Source organism: Acinonyx jubatus, chromosome B1 (genome assembly GCF_027475565.1).
Source record: "Acinonyx jubatus isolate Ajub_Pintada_27869175 chromosome B1, VMU_Ajub_asm_v1.0, whole genome shotgun sequence".
NCBI classification, from domain to species: domain Eukaryota; kingdom Metazoa; phylum Chordata; class Mammalia; order Carnivora; family Felidae; genus Acinonyx; species Acinonyx jubatus.
This window is the reverse complement of record NC_069382.1, coordinates 160,499,532-160,522,677: the sequence shown is the minus strand read 5'-3', so window position 1 is coordinate 160,522,677 and position 23,146 is coordinate 160,499,532. Positions and strand designations below refer to the sequence as shown.

At 41.9% G+C, this 23,146-nt stretch overlaps 1 protein-coding gene across 1 annotated transcript; it reads right to left on the bottom strand.

Moving 5' to 3' along the window:
- Positions 1-598: 598 nt before the first annotated feature.
- Positions 599-16,369, bottom strand: SGCB (sarcoglycan beta). Its single transcript, XM_027056626.2, has 6 exons — positions 16,224-16,369; positions 10,543-10,752; positions 6,417-6,602; positions 5,576-5,767; positions 5,132-5,263; positions 599-1,823 (listed from the first exon to the last, which is right to left on the bottom strand). The coding sequence occupies exons 1-6, from the start codon at positions 16,257-16,259 to the stop codon at positions 1,620-1,622; spliced, it is 960 nt and encodes a 319-aa protein (XP_026912427.1). The 5' UTR covers positions 16,260-16,369; the 3' UTR covers positions 599-1,619.
- Between the last annotated feature and the right edge of the window lie 6,777 nt (positions 16,370-23,146).

Genomic DNA, 23,146 nt, shown 5'->3' with positions numbered 1-23,146 from the left:
ACAGAATACTGTTGTACTTGAATGCAGAGTGGGGCTTACCATTCATCTCTACTTCTTATTTTACAGCAAACTGTTTTTGAAAACTCCATCCCTGGTGTTGTGTGTCTGATGAATACCAGAGGGTCCCTTTTAAGTCAAATATAAAATACCTTAAAAGTCAACTGGCTTGAGGGTTGATCATTATGATGGGATTGTAATATGAGGAGCAGAGATCAAATCTCATACTTACTCAAAAATTACTTAAAAATTATTTCCTGTATCAACACCCTTAACTCCAGCTCTTCCCAACTTTGTTCAAGGCATGGCGCACACTGCAAAGGGGACTATTTGTAGGGCACGTGGCTGTGGTAACCTTCCCAGCCATCCCCAGCCACCAGGACTTGCCTGGGGCCACGTCCTGTCCTCTCCCTTCTCACTGCGCTCCCCTGAGGGCTGAGGGTATAAGTTAGCAATCCTTTTACCCAATTCAGGTTCTCCAAAGTGCCAAGGCCCATCAGTTAGGAAAGTGGGGTAACCCACCCCTACACTAATTTGACTTCTCTAAATTATAATTTTGGAATTGGCTTAAGCTAGTTTAAAACCTGATAGCTGTTGGCCATTTTATTTATTTTTAAACCTGAGTAAGCATAACTGTTTTGTTAGATTCTTATCTACTTAGGTAAGTTTGAGTTACTCTTCATTCATTTTTCTGGAGTTTTAAATAATTAAGACTTCAGTGCAGATAGTGAACAGAACATGGGAGTTGGAAGCAGGTACATTTTCATTGGAATCCCATGTGAATTCCAATCTCAACCCTGCTCTTTTCCATGTGACATCAGGCAAGCTTCTTAACTGTTCTGATCCTCAGTTTCCTAATGGGTAAAACTGGAATAGTAACACCTACATGCAGAGCCGTGGTGAGAATTAGAGATTGCACACACAAGATGCCTGGGACAGTGCCTCGGGTGTGTAAGATGCACAGCAGATGACCGCTATCATCGTTTGCTAGTTAAAGCTGAGACGGTGCTTCAATTTCTACCACACTGTGAACACGACTTATCAGTATTTAACAAGTAAACATTCTATTACAGAGTATTTTCATCCTGGTGCAAAACTAAGGAACCATAGTTTCATGCCAGCTCACATATGTGAAATTCTTTAATGACTTCACTTGCATTGAGAATATAGCTGAAAATTAATGCATCAAAAATCTGTCTTTTCTCTTGGAAGCCAAAAGACAGAGCATGTGACATTTATTAATGGTGGCCCTTTCAACCATCTTAAGTGGATGTATCCCCGTTAGTTACCAAAAGCTTTCTTATAGTGAGTGGCCTAAAGAGTTATTCTTTAGACCAGGAAGAGTGGAGTTTTAAAAACACTTCTTTACAGATTAATTTTGCTTCTATTCACTTCTGGTAATTATTTTAGAGAATTGCCATCTGAAGATCAGTGCAACTTAATGAAATGTGCTAAAATTTAGGCTCTCTGAGAATCTTTTCAATATGGAGGTCATATAATAGACACAATAGTGCTGTGCGGATAAAGTAAGAGTTATCGCAAACTCTCTAAAAACATGATTTGCATGCACACTCTTAAAAAAAGGTCAAGATATGAACATATTGGTGGCCTCGCGGGTTCTTCTAATGAGTGTTTCCACAGGGATTGTCTGAGATCTGGCAGCCCATGTTCTGGCCTGTTACTTGTACTTTGAAGAGAGTTCCATCTGCACACATACAGAGCTTGTAGCGTACCCAGTCACCGGTACCAAACTGGTCCCCACTGGAGGAACTAGGTAGGCGAGTTGTGCTAACCATCACGGTTCCATTTAGGATGATGCTGTTCTCCTAGGAGAAGAATAGTAATACAATTTGTTTACCTCCACAAGTGGTGACAGAACAAAGTTAATAAACAAAACTTAGAATATTAACAAGAAAAATATGTAGTAAGAAACAGTAAAGTCATGACCAAATCAACAACAAAGAAAACAAAACCAATGTCAAGATTCAACTAGTGACCTCTTAGTAATAGTTCACAATGTACATCAATACGGTTATAACACTCTTATAATTACATCAAAATTCCTAAGTATATGGGACTGATACTGATAAAGTCTCAGATCATTTTCATTTGTTACTTCCTGAGAGTTTTTACAAAGTTACTAATGATTGGTAAGTTTCTGATGAGAAGAAAAAGGCTTGTTTTTCTCTTACAGAAAATTAATTTTGATTTCTAATGTTTACGCAATGCCACAAATGAAGTTTCAAACCAAATAATTCTGAAGACCAGGCATTCAAAGAAAACTGCCTGGAGGTTCTCCAGGCTGTTTCAGGAACATTTAGGTCTTTTCTTTTTGGGAACTCTTAAGCCTCTCCCTCCTTTCTTTCCTTTTCTTCTTTTCATTCATCCAGCACATAATTATTAAATGTCTACCATGTGTTTGACACCATTCTAGGTGCTGTATACAGCAGTCAAGAGACAGGTGAGCCCAAGTTCTCACACAGTTGACATTTTAATGGGGGAGGGGCAGACAAATACATGAACAGGTAAAACAAATAAAACATCAGTGGAGAAAAGTAACTCAAGGTAAGCAGAGAGAGAGTGACCAGTCAGGAGCTGTGTTTACACAGGATGGTCAGGAAAGTCCTCTCTGATAAGGTCACAGTGCAGTGCAAACTGGGTGATATGAAGGAGAAAGCCATGTGGGAAACTGGGGAAGGGCACTGCAGGCAGAGGAAACAATCCATGCAAAGGCCCCGGTGTGAAGATGTGCTTGGTGTTCTAGACCAGGTGGAAGCCAGTGGGGCTAAAGCAGAGAGCAGGCGGGAGTCGACTGGTAGGAGATGAGTCAAAGAAATAACTAGGGGCCAGACATGTTAGGAAAGGGAATGGACTTTTGGGTTTTATCCTGAATTCTATGGGAAGCTGTTTGGAGGGATCTGAATACAGAAGTGACGTGATCTCTGAGAAAGGGTCATTCTGGCTGCCATACAGGGAACGGACTACAGGGGCGAAAGTGGAAGCAGCCAACAGTGCAGCAGGAAGCGGTGGGTTTATACCATGAGGGGTGTTGTTGCTGGTGGTGGTGGAGGCAGTGAGAAGCGGCCAGACTCTATCTTTCGAAGGCAGAGCCAGGAGGCTTTGCTGATGGGTGCCATTTCACAAGAGGGGGACACTGAAAAAAGAAAGGCATGTTTGGGGAAGGAGGGAGGATACGAAGATTTTAGACTTGTTGAATCTGAGATGTGTATTATGTCCTGGAGTGGAGAGGTAAGAAGGCAGCTGGTGGGTGTGCGAGTCTTAGTTCAGAGGAGAGATTAGAGCAGGAGTTCCAAATGTGAGAGTTATCAGGTTACAGAAGGTATTTAAAGCAATAAGACAAAGTTGGTTATGAAGTCACGGAAGCGGCTATGGACTAGTGATAGTTATGCACAGGATATAAATACAATCTGTATGTGATGAATTTTGAAATTTTGTTCCAATGTTGCCATCTTGTGGTCATTTAATTTTCCTTTCTTCTAACTGCTAAAGCAGTTACTTCTTTAAAAGCAGTTTGATAATATTTTTTTTTTGATAAATTTTTTTCTTTTTTATAATTAGCCATACACTTAAAAACTAACCACTGATGTTAACTGAATTTTAAAGCTAATTATCTTTTCAATACTGGATTTTTTTTTCTAACTGTGGAGAAACTGGTATGTGTTTATGTGCATTTCAAAGTATTTTAATATTTCTCATACTAACAACAGTTAGAATTTTCAGATAGGAAACAAGGAGTTAGGTAGCTTGCTAATGGTTATATACATATCTCTCACACTTCTTGCTTCTTTGAGTTTCATAGCCCCCGTGACCATTCTTCACCATTACTCTCTTAGAGGAATAGCTTCTTACTACAATATGTGCAAAAAATACTCAGTATCAGTATTGCTATTGAGTTTCTAGCAAGAAACACATTTTATGTTCTTCTTTTGTTTTTTGTTTTTTGTTTTTTTTTTAGAAATTGGAATATGTGCTTTAAGGGAGAAAAGCTATTTATGAAAATGGAAGAACTTAATTTTTCAAAGCTTATTTTTTCTAGAACTATGAAATTAAACTTAAATAAAAGGAAAGAATTATTTTATAAGTCCTGGGGTTCAAGCTCACTTTTGCCATATTTTATGCTTGGTAAAATAAATTTAATTAGTTTCAGTTAAGTTGCATATAGCAGGTGGCCAAAGACATTTTGAAGAAATATGCTTTGATCAGAACTATAAGCAGGTAAGCCATTTTTTTTTTAACGTTTATTTATTTTTGAGACAGAGAGAGACAGAGCATGAATGGGGGAGGGTCAGAGAGAGGGAGACACAGAATCCGAAACAGGATCCAGGCTCTGAGCTGTCAGCACAAAGCCCGACGTGGGGCTCGAACTCACAGACTGCGAGATCACGACCTGAGCCGAAGTCGGCCGCTTAACCGATCGAGCCACCCAGGCGCCCCAGCAGGTAAGCCATTTTTGGACTTCTGGCTCCCTTATATGAGATATGTTACTTACTGAAGTTCAGATATAATCTGTGAAGTACAAAATTTCACTTTTCAACAGCTATAATAAAGGCAAAATCTTTTTCCTTTCTAGTTAATAGATGGGTGAATGAAATACATTTTGTACACTTGCTAATTGATTTTCACATCACTAGATATAAAACTCATGAAAGGATATGAACAACCTTTAACTAAAAAGTAAAACCCCAACAACTTCAGAGAATGGATACTTCGAGAATTCCCACTTGGAGAATTCTTTCAGAATTTTAAAAGATTACTTTTGCCTTTTAAAATAATAGAGGAATCATTATGTAAAAAAATTTTTTTTTTAGAAAGCAGCAGGCAGGCAGAAAGACAAATAAAATTAAAATTAGCTGTTAGCCTGCTACCCATAGCCAGCCACTGTTGACATTCTGGCATAGTTTTCCAGGTTTTTATAAACGTATATATGTTTTGCAAAATAAAAATGAGATATTTCACAAATTGTAACTTTCTTTCACTTCAAAGTCCATTTTGAACATCTTTCCATATCAAAAAATATACAACTACATTACTGTTTTTAATAATGGTATACTGTTCCACATATGGATTTATGTACCCAAGAATCTAATAATTCTCTAAAACTCTTAATACTCACTGCCTTTAACTCCATATTACCACCCATGTGAAATTCAATGGTTTTGCCCATAATGAATACACCTTCATTTCCACGCACAATAGCACGCCCGTCAACTTTTATGTTTAAATCACTAGTAGCATTGCTGGTAATCTGAAAATTAAAAAAAGAAAGCAATAAAAAGTGTTTCTAAATTAAAGTGAGAATTATTATCAGAGACAGAGGAACAGGAGTTTCAACCATGGAATATGAAAGGCAAGTATTTTTGGTCACGTTTTATAGGTGTTGAGATAGAGAGACGTGACTTGATAATGATCAGGTGACAAATCTAGAACAAATCAACCCTTCCCATTGTTCCAGAATTTATCCTTTCACATCACTATAAAACAGCAAAACTCCCCTCCCGCTTTGTAAATTCAGACAGTAATTCTCTTCCAATAAGAAAGCAAACAAAATAAATCATACCCTTTCAGTAGATGCTTTTTGAACATTCAAACTTTTCACTCCACTTGGCAAATGAAACTCATGAGTTTCATAGTCTGTGCTGAATAAGATATTCTGAGTCCTCGGGTCAAAAAACTGCATACCAATGTCACTTGTAATAGAAGTTTTGTTCTTTTCTACACTGAGCTTTGTTGTCCCTTGCTGAAAAACAATCTTCAGAAAAACACTTTATCATAAATATGTTTTCAAAGGAGACTGCATCCAAAACTCATCAAGAACATTACCAAAAACACTTTATAATAACAGCCTAACTTCAAGTAATTTTAACTGCATCTGTCTGTCCCCTCTCTATCCACTTGGGAAAAGAGGTCTTTAGAATGAGGGTTTATGTGCTTGTTTGCTTACGCTGCTCTGCACAAATCCATGGGTCACAGGGCATACAGACCTAGGCCTAAGATGGGCGGGGGGTCGTAAGAATACCTCCTTGAGGTTCTATTCCATCAAAAACCTATGTTATAGCAGCCACTTGGCATGGGCTGCCACAGACTAGACTGGCATATTCTCTTCCAGCCTCCAGAAAGTAGAGGGTATTCCAACCTGGGAAGGTGCTTCGTGTGCTGGTTACCTCATGTGGAGGAGAGAGAGTACATTCTGTATTCTCATAGTAATTAATCTACCACAAAAAAGGATACCACATTCAGATATTAAGAAAGCATGTTACATTAATAGATTATAAGACCAACAATATTATTAAATATGCTTATGGACAGTCTCTCAAGGAAAATATCCATTTCCAAAAATCAACACTGGGTTTTTACTAAGAATTTTTCTCTAATGTCCCTCAACCGATGTGGTAACTTACAGGCTGGTTGTTGCCCGTGATGACCAAGTTTTCATTCCGCCTTCCTCCTACTGTGCTCTTATAAAGAGGATGTATGACTCCCATGTCAGATACTTGCTTAAACCGAAGCAGGCCACTTTCGTGGAACTCCATGCTGTCACAGCCATTTGGTCCGATGCGGATCACAGCCCAGATAACAAGTGTTATCTAAAAAAGGAAACAAACCCCCTGTTGATAGGTCACGTACATTTAACATAACTGGAAAAAAAACAGAAAAGATCATTGCCAAAATGTCTCATCAGTGATGAACACATCAATTGGTTTTCCACGTATCAATGAAACCAACTTCATTTTTATCAAGGCAAATAGCCAAGAGTCAAAAAAACATATGCTAAAAGAACAGTTTCTTATTTCTTCTGCTCCCTCCACATCTCGTCCAGGGACAACCACTTTCAGCAATTTTAGGTATTTCATCTAGAATTTATTCCGTATTTTTAAGTAATATGAGTATATTATTTCTTCACTCATCATTTTTAGGTTTTATCTATTCATTTCCTACTTTACCAGATGAGAATTTATCTCATTTCTTCTCCCCCAATCTCAAGTCTTGGCTAGATCCATGTTCAGAATTTTCAGTATTACAAACATGTAAGTATTTTTCAATCTCAAACCAAATACTGTAACTAAGAGAGCAGTTCGTTTCTTATACTGTGTCTCCTGGAGTTTCATATTTCCCTTTCTTTAGCATCAGACCAAGGTTGGTGAGTTTCTTTGGAAGCCTGACTGAATCTTTTCAAAACCTCTGATGTTTCTGTAAAATGTCACTCAGTAAAATGTTCTGAAAGCCCAAACCTTTCAGATAGCTTATTCTACTGGCTCTAGTTTTCTGTCTCAGGAAATCTTGCCGTAACTCTTATATTCTTGGTCCAGTCTATTAGCCCTGGGTCTGTTACACAACTGTAACCATGAATTTTTTCCTTCATTTTCATGCTGGAACTTCCTTGTCTTTCTCCAGTGCTAGATACCCAGTTTGCTGTGTCCTTTTCTTCAGCTTTCTGGGAGTTAATGACTTCTTTTGGTGAGCACCTCCTCCAGTAGCCTCCTTAGAAAGAATCTATGTGAAGTAAATTTTCAGAGTGTGCATGGTTAAAAAATGTCTCTGTAAGCCCTCACATTTGGTGGCTAGTCTAGCTTGATATATACATTCCTAGGTTTGGTGTTATTTTCTCTCTAAATTTTGAAGGCCCCTGCTTTCTGGTTTCCAGGGCTGCATTTGAGGGGTCCGATGCCTGTGATTTTGTATTCTTCATGCATAACCTGTTTTTATTTTTCCTGTGGAATATTTTAGGATCTTCTCTTTATCCCTGTTTTCTTAAATTTTACAGTAATGGCCTTGGTGTGCGTCTTTTTTATGCATGACACTGGACCCAGAATGGTAGTTTTCGATCTGTTCTAGGAAATTTTCTTGACTTGTTTGGTAACTTTCTCCCCAGTGTTCTTTCTTCTCTCTTTCTGAAACTCCTATTAACAGAATGCTACACTTCCTCGATTGATTCTTTAATTTTGTTGAATTTTCTGGAAGGGTTCCTTTTATCTTCCAATCTCTTTCTCTCTCCATCCACCCACCCATCCATCCATCCCTGTGTATTTCTACAAGTTCTTCCTTATTCTTTAATCACTCCTTTTTAATGGCATGCTATTCTTGTTCCATGGATGTAATATACTCTTATTTCTCTGAAGATACTGATTTTAATTTTTTGTTTTCTGCCATTCATCACATTTTCTCTCCCTGAATTCTATTTCCCTACGGCTTGGGTGTTTTTGGTCTCCATCATTTTCTCAGTTCTGGGAGCTTTCCAAAAAATCTATTGATCCCTGGTGGCTCAGTGTTCATATTTAACACTGAGGCTTAAAAAAGCGCATAGAAAGTTCTCTGTGTGGGGTGGGCTTGTGGTAGACAGGCTTCAGAATACGAGATTAGGTGGCTTTTTCACTGCGACCTGCCAAGCGTCAGTATCTACAGGTCTTTCCTCCACAGAAGGCTATTTCATGTTTTGCCTGGGGTACATGTGCCTGGTGCTGGGGAGCTGGAGACAGAGGACAGAGACAGGAGATGGATGGAGCTGGAAAGAGTCTCAGTGCTTCCAGGATTCACACTTCCCTGCTTCCGGAATGGAAAATCATCCCTACCCTCTTCTGCACAACAGTATCCTAAGGCAGGAAGAATCCCCTCCCTTCTGTAACACACTGTGGGGGTTAGGAGGCATAGTGGCCTCACTGCTGGCTGGGAGGGTGAGGAAGGCTAGGGATCTCATGGCTCCTCCTATAGGTTTTTCAAACAAGCTGTTTTCAGTTCCTGCCTCACTCCTGCTTTTCAAAATACTTGTATTTCCAGTTCCTGAGGCAATCCCGATGATTCTGCAAGGCACTTTCATGAACACACCCTGCAGCCCCCTCTTCAACACACACAAGCAGTTTCTCTTCTCTGATAAGTTATTTGCCATTTCTCATCCTGCTTTTTGGTCTTCATATATTATGGTTTAGGATTTCAGTTACCTCTCGCTCTCTTTCCAGATATTTCTGTTTGTTGACATTGTCATCTTAGGATGAGCTTTTTAAACGGGATGGGAATAAAAAAAAGTCTTCATTCTGCCATCTTAACCAGGAGTTTCCAATAAAATAAATTTCTAAAATAAGATAATTTCAGAATATGTGCTCCCAGTATTTATAATACCAGCTCTTTTCAATGTAAGGGAAGAATTCGACACAAATGTTTTGGATGTACGTAAAATATAACGGGCTGGCTTGAAAGTACTGGAAGTCAAAAATAAAGTAAATGGAGTGACTTTAGAACTGCTGCAGCCCATGCTCACGACCAGTCTTAGTTATACCAAAAACTACCCTCTGAAAATGTCATCTACACACATGCCAGAGGGTTTCAAGTTTAACCCTCAGAGGGTTACAACCTTGGATTAAGTCTTCTTTAAAAAAGCAAGTATCTTAGGAAAAGGCAACATAGTAGGTCCTCAGCACCTTCGTTTAAACTGGCCTGCCACATCCTTTCATTCTTTGACAACAGAGACTTAAGACTATAAAATATAACCCTTTGCTGTCAAACAAGGGTTTACAATTTTAAAACCTAGTTGAGGAGGTAATACTTCATGTAGGAAAAGCTGAATGAAAACAGAAAGGATTATTATTTTTTAGGACAGACGAAGGCAGTAAAGTCACGGTGCAAAGGTCTCTTCTGCTGAGTTGACTTTACCCTTGCAAAATTTAAGCCATTTAAAATACTCCATGAACATTTTCTTCTACATAAAATTAATACATGGCAATATGAGCATACTAGGTAACATTTACGACAACTCAATAAGAGGTGCAAACTTACAGTTATAAAATAAGTCACAGAGATGAAAAGTACAGCACAAGGAATACAGTCGATAACACTGTAATAATGTTGTAATGTGACAGATGGTGACCACACTTACGGTGAGCACTGAGTGCTATACAGAACTGTCGACTCCCCATGTTGTACATCTGATACTAATAAAATACTGTATGTTAACTACACTTCGATAATAAATAAAAAAAGAAAAGGCTAGTGGGTCTTTCCTAAAAGTATTTAAAAGATGGAATCTCCTGTTGTCTTTCAAAGTATATATCAGAAGAAGGAACATCTGATAAAACGCACTCTTGGTTGTGAAATTAGGAAGACAGGATTCTGTCATATAATATTTTGGAGAGTAAGCAAATCAGGGGCTCTTTGTACAAACTGTAAAGGGTACTGTGCATCTAAAAAAAAACCTTAAGAGATAAAACACGTATAGAAAAGCAGAAAGAGGGCTTCAACAAGAAATTATACAAAGTCCATGATTTCACTGAAAAATTCCCCATGGTAATTAAAACAAGAAAATTCTGGGGCGCCTGGGTGGCTCAGTCAGTTAAGCGTCTGACCTCAGTTCAAGTCATGATCGCACGGTCAGTGAGTTCGAGCCCCGCATTGGGCTCTGTGCTGACAGCTCAGAGCCTGTCTCCCTCTCTCTCTCTGCCCCTCCCCTGCTCATGCTCTGTCTCTGTCTCTCAAAAATGAATAAACATTAAAAAAAATTAAAAAAAAAAACAAGAAAATTCTGTGGCAGATACTTACGATTAAATTGATGACAGCCAGGATAAACAAGAGGATAATCACACAGATGGCTAAATTGCCCTTTCTCCCTCTCAACCCCGTTTTATGGAGGCGATCTTCATCAATTGGAATATATCCGGCTTTAAAATTACTATTGTGCTCCTTATTGACATTCCTCCTCTCGACAGCCTTCTCACGCATGGACTTCTTTACGGGACCATTGGAACTTTGCTGAAAACAAAATACAGCACAATGGAACAGCCATACCCACTCCTTTCGACGCATTTATTTATGAAGTGCAAATTCCTACCTAAAGAAAGCTGAACTGGTTAGTGATATATTTGCCATAAATAAACTTTTAGGTGTTGAGTTGCAAGCTCCAACGCAAGACATTATTTTGCTTGGAGGGATAATAGAGAAGAACCGTTAGTGAGACTATTTGATAACACATCTCCACTCTCTGCTCTGAATAGTCCCATTGTCACTAAAGTGCACAGCTAGCTCATTTGGGGGAAGAGTTGACACAGACATTCCACAGTCGGTAATCTTTCTTTTTTTTTTTTTTAAGTTAATGACTTACAATGGTTTCATTATATACATTTTTTTCATTTATAGGAAAAGAATTTGGAAAGTCTGACACACTTTGCTGTTTATGACCCCAATTGGCTAAAGATAATATTATCTTAGATTGGTAGTTTTCAAAGTATGGGCAGGCGGGCCCCGGAGGAGCCCTTTGAACTCTTTCAGGAGACTGGAGGGTAAAAACTATCTTCAAAACAACACTAAGATGTTATTTACCTTTTTTACTCTCCTTCTTTCGTGAATGTTCAGTGATTTCCAGAGGCTAAATATGTAATGACATCACTGCTCTACCAGCTAACGGAATGTGTGCTTGTGTATTCCTGTGTTTCAAATTTTCACAGGTTTAATTTCTAATATAATAGATATCAATGGATATAACCCACATAAACAAAAGTTCTTTGGGATCCTCAGTAACTTTTAAGGGCATAAAAGTAACCTGAGACCAGAAAGTTGGAGAGCCTCTAACTTAGACTATGGTTGAATGACATTTTTGGTAATACATCAGAAACACAAAATGGGTAGAAATGGATACTGCCCAACTTACATATATTTTAGAGCTCTGAGACAATTTATTTTTTTGAATAGGCATTTATTAAACATTTCATGCCTGAACACTAGTAGGAATACAAAAATAATATAGGACAGGATCCTTATCCTCTAGATGTTACACATGTTATTAAAACAGTTAGCGATGCAATAGATTATTCTGTGTGTTCAGGTGCCAAAATCAATAGTCTGGGCAACACATGCTGTGGAGTCCAATGAGAGGAGAAACAGGATGGCTTGGAGTATTTTTTCAAGGAAACAGGAAGTAGGTGGTCAGAGCCGGCAATGTAGGGAGAAGACAGGTGCAAAGTAGGGCTGGTTGGGAAAATTCCTGGCCTGCTGGGTACAAATTCCAGTCTTCCTCTCTGTTTAACTGGGAGTCACTGGAGGTTTATGAACATAAATGACATATATTTCAGGATCCTAAACATGCGGGTGTTTGTAGGAGAGATCGGAACAGGAATACCAGTTAAGTAGGTTGTTGGGCGACGTTGTCATAACGGAGGTTGGAGGTAATGAGGTAATGAGGGCCTGAACTAAGGTGGGATGGAAAAAGACAGGTTGAAAAGATACAAAAAAATAAAAATAAAATAAAAAATAAAAACATACTTCAAGAGAAGAGTTAACTGAATCTGCAGCCAGCTTCAAAAAATCCCGTGTTTACTGAATGGTGACTAGTGAAGTATGGAGAATGAAGGAGGGAGAAGATTCTACATACGCTGCACTTAAACTGAATGAGAAATAACCTCGTGACTCAAAGGCAAGGGAAAGGCAGGGATGGGGTATTAGGTCAGTCAGGGCTAGAGACGGAGATTTGAGATCCTTAGCCTTGAGGTAAATTAAATCTACGAGTGCATCTTCTTACTGTGCAAAACAGTATAAAGGAAAGAGAACAAAGAGCCAAGGACATGGTCTGGGGAAAATTTAAATGTGCAGCTATAGTGGGAAATGAAGACTACAATGAATGGTAAGAGAACCAAGCGTGTGCACTGCTGCTGAACTTGCTTTGTTAAGAAGTGCTTCTGTGATTTTCAAAGATGAACTCTAAGTAGCAAATGGGTAAGCAGGAACAGCCTGAAAAGATGCCACATGTGAGTATCTATTTTTGAGTCCAGAAAGAGAAATGAGGAAAGAGAGGACTGTAGCTAGAGAATTACGTACACTCAGAAGAAAACTGTGTTTTCAGTTTTGCTGTGTCTTCCTCTCCTCTCCGTGCAATTTGGGGGAAGACTCGTCTATTTGACCGCAGAGGGAAAGATGCCAAGCGGGGCAAAGGCCAAAGGTCTCAGAGTGGGGCAGGATAATGGAGGAAATGAGATCCTTCAGGAGGCAGGAAAGAAGCTGACACAGAGTACATGAGAAAAGATAATCTTTAAGGATAGGCTTCGCCGAAACAGTTCACACCCAGAAGAGAAAACATCTTCTTCTGGGATGGAAAAGGCAAGGTCATCTGCCAAGGAAGAGTGGAGACGGCTACTGGAATCTTATCACGGCGGCCGAGGCAGCAGGCTGCTTAAGGGCTTGTGGAAAATGGAAAAGGACAGGAATAATCATTGTGAGTAATGCGGCAGGTAAAAATTTTTTTTAATTCCACAAAGCGGTAAGGAAGGCTATATAGAAGACGCCTCAATATACTACCAGATTTTTTTTCACAAGACAGGTTGCTGAGTATCGTGTAAGTTGTGTGTCTGCATGAGGTGCAACATCTAGGAGGGTACACTGACATTGCAGACCTCTTAGAGCTGAATGTTCATTTTGAAAGTATTTGGGCTGAAGGTATAGAACACCTTAAGGAAGGTGTGCTTTCTTCTAATTTTCACAGACACAGTAGGGGCAACTTAAAAGTCAGGGCTTGAATACAGGTCTACATAGGAGAAGGGGCAAAACTGATCCCTCCTGGGAGGCATTCTTTACTCTTCTCTGCCAATTCATGTACATCATTATATTCAATTTGATGCATTTATAATTCACTGAAGAGTTACTATATGCCTGAGGCTCCAGATCACCAAGACAAGCAAGCCATAGCACTGCCCTCAGTGAACTTCCTCACAGGCCAGGACAGTAGACAGACAGGTCACTAACAGTGCCAGCTCAACATGGCAAGTGCAGGAGTAGCAAATACACTACTGACACGGTACAAAAGAGGAACGTAACTCTACTTAGCAAGCAGGGGCATCAGGTGAAGGTTAAGAAAGGCTGAGATCTCACTTGAATTTTGGGAGGATAAATGGGAGTTAGCCAGGCAAAAGTGCAGGGAAAGGTATTCCAGGCAAAGGGAACAGCATCAAAACTGTGACTACAAGTCACATCAGTATGAACCGATTTTGGTAGTTTCTGTGGACCGTGAAAAGGAGGAGTGCAGAAATGGGGCAAAGAATAAGGTGCGAGATGTGGGTAGGTGCCAGTAAATGAATGGACGTAAGTTACCATGTCAAGAACAACAGACTTTATCCTGAAGGTTATGGGGAACCACTGAAGATTTAAAATAGGTTAGTGATACAATCAGAACTGCATCACAGCAAAATCAAATTCATGTGCCAAAAAGAGATCAAAGGCAACAGAAGAGTTCAGAGATGAAGATATCAACAGCAGGTTTATCTAACAGTGCAAAGGAGAGCTTGACTGAGCTTTAGATGAAGAGATGACGGGGAGAGGCATTAAGAGGAAGATTCTCTCTCTCTCTCTCTCTCTCTGCCCTTCCCCACTCATGATCTTCGTCTGTCAAAATAAACAAGAAACATTAAAAAAAGACGACGAACTACAGAACTTGGTGATTGATTGGCTGTATGTGACACAGAAGGTTCTAAGGTGACTCCCAGGTAGGACCTGCTACATAATGTGTGGAATCCAGGGACAGCAGAGCATTAAACCAAGTGTGGGTCCTTTCTGAGCTCCCTTAAACTGGCCCTGCTCTCAAGTTTCTAGCTCGGTTAACCAAGTGAATGGATGGTTGTAGCCCTTTTTTAAAATTATTTACTTTTTTTTGAGAGAGACAGCATGAGCAGGGAAGGGACAGAGACGAAGCAGAAAATCCCAAGCAGGCTCTACACTGTCAGCACAGAGCCCGATGCAGGGGCTCAAACTCATCAACCGTGAGATCATGACCTGAGCTGAAACCAAGAGTTGGACGCTTAACCAACTGAGCCACCCAGGCGCCCCTGGAGCCCTTTTAATGGTAAATATGATGAGATCCAATTTTGTACATTTTTCAGTTTGGGGTGCCTGTGGAAAATTCAGTTCACGGTGGAGACATAAATGCTTTACTCTGAAGTGAAACTAAGGAATGGGCCACTCTGCCCAGTTTCTGTGTAAAGCAAGAATAGAACCTTGGTGGAAACTCCAGAGCATTCATAAGTGATGTGGATGAAAAAAAAGAACAGGCTGAAACAAGAGCTGATAAACCAGGAGGGAAATGTGGAAAGCCAAGGAACAATTTTAGTCTCAACAACTCCCAGAAGCTGTATCTCTGTTCACTTTCACTCATTCCTTTAGGTTTTATACTGTTAGATCTGTAGCTTGCCCCTGTGGCTGATTTTTCTGCACTTAATCTGACTTGAAGCTCCTTGAAGGCAGATTTCATGTCTTCTGCTTTCTATGCCCCTTGGAATGACTGTTCCGGTTATGTATCTCTATTAGGTCCCTAAAAGCAGTCAATTAGTTAAGAAGGTCTTTTCTGGGAACAGAATGCTGGCAACTTGACTCCAATTTATTCTTCCAACGATGCTGAAGAATGAGACTTTTTCAAAGGAAACTACCATATCATAGTTTTGTAAAGGGAATAACAGTTAAGGAGAAAGTGACTATGAAAACTATTTTTATTTTAACAAAGACCCTAGCAACGACAGGTATGTATATGTAACAGATGCATGCATATATGCGTATACATACGTAGAGCTCGCTTTGGGGAGGAATAACAGCCTTTTAAACTACTCTAAGTTACAAGTTTACCATGCAGATCAGGAAATACTTGATAAAGCATTAGCAAATAATTTTAAACCAACTGGACAGGAGGCAGTTTTAAACTGGTGACTAAATCTCTAAAACCAAACCGGGAGGAGAAACCTGATGTCTGCATATCGGGGATGGCAGACACAAGAAGTGGCCGCAAGCTGGCACCCAGGCAACAGCTGACTGTTTCTTGGCGGGTGTCAGGAAAGCCTCCCCGCTCGCAGGCTGAGGCTATTTTTACCCGCATCTTCGCTGGCCACCGGGCCGGGCACGTCTCCGGCACGTCCTGGCGCAGGCTCGCGCCTGCCACGGCCGCCTCCCCGCCCCTCAGGCGGCGACCCCTCCTCAGCCCGGCCGGGGGGCAGCGGGCCTGGCCGAGGGCCGCGGCTTGCTTCCCCTCCTCGGCCCGGAGCCCCTGCCCGCGGTCCCAGGCGGCCCTCGCCAGCATCCCGGGCTGCGGACAGCTCCTCCCGCCCGCTCCGCCCCCCTGGAGCCCGGCCCCCGGCCCCGGCGCGCCCTCGCGTCCCGGCTGCCTCCCCCGGCAGCCAGCCCCGCGGAGGGCCCCACCGGCAGGACCCGGGCCTCCCCTGTCTCTCCTGCCCCCGGCCGCGGCGGGGCTCCCAGACCTGCTCGGCCGCCGCCGCCGCTGCCGCTGCCGCCATCTTCCCGCGCCTGGCGCCGCCGCTCTCAGCGCCGCGGCCGCACCCCGCGCGCCTGCGCCTGCGCCTTGGCGTGGCGTGGGGGTTGGGGGGAGCGCCGCTCGCCGGCTTCGAGCCCCGCCCCTCGGAGGGAGGTTTGGAGTCCCGGGGCTGCGGGCGGGGTCCGCCGCCCCTGCATCCAGGGCTGTGGCTTCGGGGCGCGTCTTCCGCGGCACCGGTGTTCACGCCACCTCGGGCCGCTTCTGGGTTCTACCCGAGGGGCGCTTCAAAAGAGGAGGGCCCCGCTCCCTTCCCCCTACGTTGCCGTCACGGAGAGCTGGTGCAGTCCTCTTGGTTGATGGGCCGGGGTCTCCCTGGCCAGGGTGGGAAGGGGCGTCTTGGAGAGGACCCGGGGACGGGCGGTACTGACAATATACACGGACGTTGACAAGTTGCCAATTAGCCAGCTAAAATCTTGGAAACTGAGCGTCTTCAAGGAGGACAGAAAATCGCTTTAGGGATGCCTCTTAACTTCAGAGGGCCTATGAAGTCTGGCGCTTTCTTCTGTGGTACTGGGGGTGGATTTTCCATGTAGTAATGGAGACAGTGTTGTTCGGGGCGGTAAATCTGGGGAACCTAATTTAACAGATATTCTCTGCACACCCGGAACGTGCCATCCAAAATGCACAAGACTTTGAGTATACATTCCTTGTTCCTTGTCTGTATAATCCAACACTCCTCTTAATTTGCTGTTACTTGTTTTTTTGTTTGGTTGCCTTTTTAAAATGCAGTGAGGGCAGTAGCAACCAAGGTTGCTGTTCCTCAGGTAGCTGAAACAGACTTCTAGAAAGCATCTTTGGGCCCCAGGGCTGCCTAAGTCAGCAGGAAACACAAAGAGACCAGCTGGCAAAAGCTTTCTTTCTCTAGGAACTAGGTCAGTTTTGCTTTTTGATGACTTGGAGCTGTTATTTCGCTGCTCTGCTTGCTATACATCAGAAATTGTTGTGAAGTTTAAATTAGGTAATCTGTCGCATAATAAATCCCTCACAAACTTTTCCCGTCTCTCCTGATTTTGGCTGATGCCAGTAGCACACTGGTCATCAATCTCTGTGTATCTTCTTTCCTGAATGCTAGAACCACTGACTCACATCTCTCTACTCAGTCCTGCTGGGATCTCTAGGATAAACCTGCATCTTAACCAGGACGACTGTAAATTACAGCCCAAAGCTCTTGGAGTCAGCAATAAGTCTTCAACACTCTGGCTCTGGTCCCAGAGCTGAGTTATCAACTCAGATAACTGGGCTTTTGACTGATCCTTAGCTCCTGTCTCCAGCTCTGGTACCACAGTCCTTACATCCTATATGTTTTGCCTCTTTTTCCTCTGCTTGGAGAGAGCTTCTCTTTCTCTCTCTGGCAAGCGCACTCTTATTCATCCTCCAAGAATCCATTCAAATGTCACATTCCCTCTAAAGCCTCCCCAGGCTTCCACAGGCAGTTTTTAGCTGGTCCATCCCCTAATTAACTGCGCTGTCTTTTGTAGCACTTTATGTGGCATTGTATTTTATCTTGTTTACCTGTCTGATGTCACCTGAGATGGGGAGCTCTATCTGGAAGGTTCATGTCTTACATATCCTTTTACTTGCAATGCCCAGCATAGCGAAGAAACTTCGTAAATGTTTTAGAAATCTGCCTGACACCCCAGTTTCTAAGACCAGAAGCCCTGCCTTTATTTTGCCGACTTCTCTTCCACTTAGGTGGTGAAATACCTGACAACTAAATTTCCTGATGCCAAATGCCCCCTGACTCTCTGAAAAATCACCTTTTCTTGGAGTCCTTATTGCTGATCCCCAGCTGACAGGACACTTCACAATTCTTCTTGATGTCAATTGCTATAGTCTTTAAAGAGATCCAGTATACTCACATGACCCCATTGTTAATGTGGGTCATTCCCAAATGTGTTATCTTCAAGCTTTTTTTGGTCTTGTTTTGTAAATAACATGTAGAGTCTACACATACCTGGGAATGTCTCTCTAATTACCCTGACAATCTCACGTTTAGGTCCTATTATTCCCATTTTACAAATGAAGAAATCAAGACTCCTAGAGGTTAAAAGCCTACCAAGTTTTCAACTGATACAGAGCCTGGATTGAATTTAGGTCTATCTGACCTACAGTCTTTGCTCTTTCTGCCACATAACACAGTCTTTAATTCTACATTTCCTTTTGCCTGTGGGCGTGCAAACCGAGGCTAGAGTTCTGGTCAGATTATGAAGACAGTTATCCCTGCATTCACTTTATAATGCGTTGAATAGTGTCCCCCTATGAAGATATCCAAGTCTTAATCCCCAGTACCTGCAATTGTGATGTTATTTGGAAATAGGATCTTTACAGATATAATTAATTTAAGGATCACCCTGGATTTAGGTTGGGTTTTAAGTCTCATGACTGGTGTCCTTAAAAGAAGAGAGGACAAAGACACAGAGGAGAAGATGATGTGAAGACAGAGGCAGAAATTGGAGGGGTAATGTTTCTACAAGGCAGGTCATGCCAAGACTTGTCACCAGAAGCTAGGAGAGAGGCCATGGAACAGATTCGTTCAGAAGGAACCAACCCTGCTGATTTTCTGAATTCTAGCCTTCAGAACGGTGAGGAGATAAAGTTCTATTGTTTGAAGCCATCAAATTTGTGGTAATTTGTTACAGTAGCCCTTCAACACATCCAAAAACTGAACTGAAAATCTTTCCCCTCGATCTGCTCTTTGCGTATTCCTTAGTGAATGGCACTGGCATCTGGTCAGAAACCTTCAAAGTCATTCTACACTATTTGTAGTGTGATCTTCCTTCCTTCCTTCCTTCCTTCCTTCCTTCCTTCCTTCCTTCCTTCCTTCCTCCATTCCTTTCCTTTCCCATTCCTTCCTTCCCTCCTTCCTTTTTCCTTCCTTCCTTCCTTTTCCCTCCCTCCCTCCTTCCTTCCTTTCCCCTTCCTTCTTCCTTCTTTCCTTCCTTCCCTCCTTCCTTCCTTTTCATTCCTCCTTTCCTTTCTTCTTTCTTTCTTTCTTTCTTTCTTTCTTTCTTTCTTTCTTTCTTTCTTTCTCTTTCTAGAGCGTGCAAGTTGGGAAGAGGGGCAGGAGAGAGAGAGAGAGAGAGAGAGAGAATTTTAGGCAAGCTCATGCTCAGTGTGGAGCCAATGTGTGGCTTGATCCCATGGCCCTGGGATCATGACCTGAGCCAAAATCAAGAGTAGGACACTGAACCGATTGAGCCACCAAGGTGCCCCTGATCTTTCTAAAATCATGACACTCTTCATCCCACACTTTAAAATCCTCCAATAACTTTCACAATGAAAATTAAATTCCTTTTATTAGCACATAAGGTCTCGTACTTCCTGGTCCCCATCTACCTTTTTTTAGCCTCATTTCCCGCCTCTTCCACAAACTCATCCTCACTCCAGCCTTGTGTGGTATTTGCAGTTCCCATCTATTTGCCTGAATGCACCAAGTTCTTAATATCTCTATGCTTTTGCATATGTGGATATTTCCCTATTTTATCTAGCTATTCTCCTACTTGTCCACCAAAACTCAGCTTAAGGGATACCTCTTCTGGGAAGCCCTTCTTAATCTTCCTCCTCATCACAAAACTGATTTTTGTGGCCCTCTGTGTGATCCTCAGCAGGCCTCTGTGATCACATTTATCCCTGTACAAGGGAATTTCTTTAGTTGCCCATCTGTCTTATTTATGAATGCATACCTTCCTAAATTCTAACCCTCTTTAAAAGACCAGCCTCAGTCCCACTTCCTCCTGAAAATTACAGCTAATCATTATTGCTTCCTCTTTGTAATTGTTATGGCACCGATTTGCTATGATGCCCCCTTGATACTTAATAATACACTGTTTTGTGTTATTTTACTTTTCATGCATGTATGGTTCACTCCCAAGTAGATTATAAATTCATTACAAAGCAGGGGCAATGGGTTACCACTTTTGTGCTCCAAATCTTGAACACACTGGGAACCAAGTATGCGATATGTACTTAAGAACTCTGATGAGTGAATATGAGATTAATTTGTCCTACTGGGTAAAAAATATTACTAGCATCTAAGTATCTTTGACGTATGTTCATGCTGATGCTCACTATGCATTACTCCAGAGAAAAATGTCATTAACCCTCAAATCTGTGTCTCCAAAGCATTTTTCTGGGTCCAGCACGGCCCCAAACTTCACTTCTAGGAGCTCCAACATGATATAAAAAAGAGACTCAAACATATCATTTTTCTGTTTACAGCTGTTTGCTGCTTCCCCATTGCCTACAAAATAATGATCAATTTCTTTAGCCGCATATACAGGACTTACCACAGCTGAATCCAGGACTGTCTTTCCAGTCTTGTCTCTGATTCCCTGAATACCCTACAGTCACGCTGGACGAGCATTCATCATTCCCTGCCTCTCCAGGCAATTTCATGCCTCTTTGCTACTGTCCATTCTGTTCCATCTTCTCTTCTCGGTGAACTTCTCTCCGTCCTTCCAGAGCGCCTCTAAATGTCACTCTCTTCCATAACTTCCTCTGAGCCTTTCTTTAGGGTCTGGAGGAGGAAGTAAGGGAAGAGTCAGTATTTCCACAGAGTATTTTATATATTATTGTAACGTGTCACATTGACCTATGGTTGCGTATCTGTCTTCTGAAAAGATTGTGAGATGCTCAGGAGCAGGAACCGAGTCTAATCCTACCTTATGATTAAGGCAGATGTTTGGTTGCACGAGAAATTCAGTAAATTCTGATCAAATGTGATGAAAACAACCTATTTCCACATTCTTCATTTTAGGGACTGCCTTCGTGCTGTCCCAGATCCTCTCTTGTGATGCTTAAGGACATCTTGCAGTGTAGACCATACCCATAATGCACATTTGCAACAGCTTAACATATCCTAAGTACACCCCTTCAATGGCCATTTTCACAGAGCCAAGTATTTGCCATGGCATTTAGCTGGCAGAGCTGAAAAGGTTGAAAGCAAGGATGCCTCAATATTCCATTATAATAATGGAAACCTGGGTTAGATATGAGGGGTATATTGTGGCTCTCGAAAATCACACCAAATCAGCTTTCCCTCCCTTCTTTTTTTTTTTTTTAATTTTTAATGTTTATTTATTTTTGAGAGAGAGTATGTGTGCGGGATGGGCAGAGATGGAGACAGAGGATCCTAAGCGGGCTCTGCGCTAACAGCAGAGAGCTCGATGCGGGGCGTGAGCCCATGAACCCGTGAGGTCATGACCTGAGCCAAAATCAAGAGTCAGATGCTGAACCAAGGGAGCCACCCAGGTGCCCCTTTCCCCCGCTCCTAATCTGTATTTGCTACAAATGCTCTGAGTTATTTAGGTGCTAAGGTGATACAGTTGTGATATATTAAAATTCTCCTCTTGTTTTTCTGATTTAACCAATAATGGACATGGAATAATTTTACGGAAAATTCCCGAACTGTGGCTGTGAGCAGGGAATGCTTACTGGTACGACACAAGAAATATCCCTGCGTCTGTCCAGTGGTGGAAGCTGCCCTCAATTCGGATCCCAACCAATTAGTTCTTTCTCCAATGGGTGGTGGGTTTTCTTCTCCTTTTTAAATCCTTTTCCTTTTTTTTTTTTAAGTTTATTTACTTATTTAGAGAGAGCACATATGCATGCATGTGAGCGGGGGAGGGGGCAGAGAGAAGGAGAGAGAGAATCCCAATATCCCAACGTCTGTGCTGACAGGGCAGAACCCAATGGTGGGCTCGATCCCATGAACCTCAAGATCATGACCTGAGCTGAAATAAAGAGTCGGACACTCAACAGATGGGGCCACCCAGGCACCCCTGAATCTTTTTTCTTTTTAAATCTTTCCTGCTACGTCTCAGAGAGCAAAAAGGATCAAGTGAAGCTGATAAAATGAGTATGGGGAGCGCTCAGATTAGAGAGCAATGAGTAAACTGGCAAATGAGTGTGTTGCTACCTGTGAGTAGAGACAGTGCTTCAGCAATGCCACCAGTAAAAAAAACTGCAGTTAAAGGAAATTTCTTGCAAGTGGGTGAGAAAAGTTTAAAAGACTCTCTTCAGGTGGTAATAGGTCCCAACCTAAAGAAGCGAGGTCCTTGGGGCGCCCAGGTGGCTCAACTGGTTAAGAGTCCAACTTCGGTTCAGGTCGTGACCTCACGGTTCGCGGGTTCCAGTCCCGCATTGGGCTCTGTGCTGACAGCTCAGAGCCTGGAGCCTGCTTCAGATTCTGTGTGTCCCTGGCTCTCTGCCCCTCCCCCACTCGTGCTCTGTCCCTTTCTCTCTCTCTCTCTCTCAAAAATAATAATAAACATTTAAAAAAAAAAAAAAAGAGAAGCGAGGTCCTAATACAGACAGCTGTAGGGCAAGAAGAGCACAGAGCACAGAAGGGGAGCAGGGGCACCTGTGAAAGCAACCAGGCCAGAGCAGAAAAGAGTATTCTTTTAGGCACACTAAGGGTGCACAACTGTCCTCAGTGAGGAAGAACTGGAAATTATGATGAGGATCCCACTGTATATCCTTGTAGTTTATTGCGTATATTTATATTTAGTGTAGCATGGAACTACATATACGCCCCTCACTACACTGAATGGCTCAGTTAATCTTGTTGGTTTCTTAAAATCCCAAATGTAAAATCTGCTCAGCTGATCGATGCAGGTAAAATTCAGAGTGGACAAAATGAAGGACTTTCAGAAAGCCTGTTCCATCCAGACATTTGTTACTTGACACTTCTCTAGAACCAATGGCTCCTGGCTGGGTGGTAGAATTATGATGCCATAAAAACAACCAACTGGCATTAAATTTGCTTTCTTTTGTCTCAACAGGATTATGATGTCAGGTAAAAAGCAGCCAATCATCTCCTCCCTCCCTCTCTTTCTTTCTCTCTGTTTT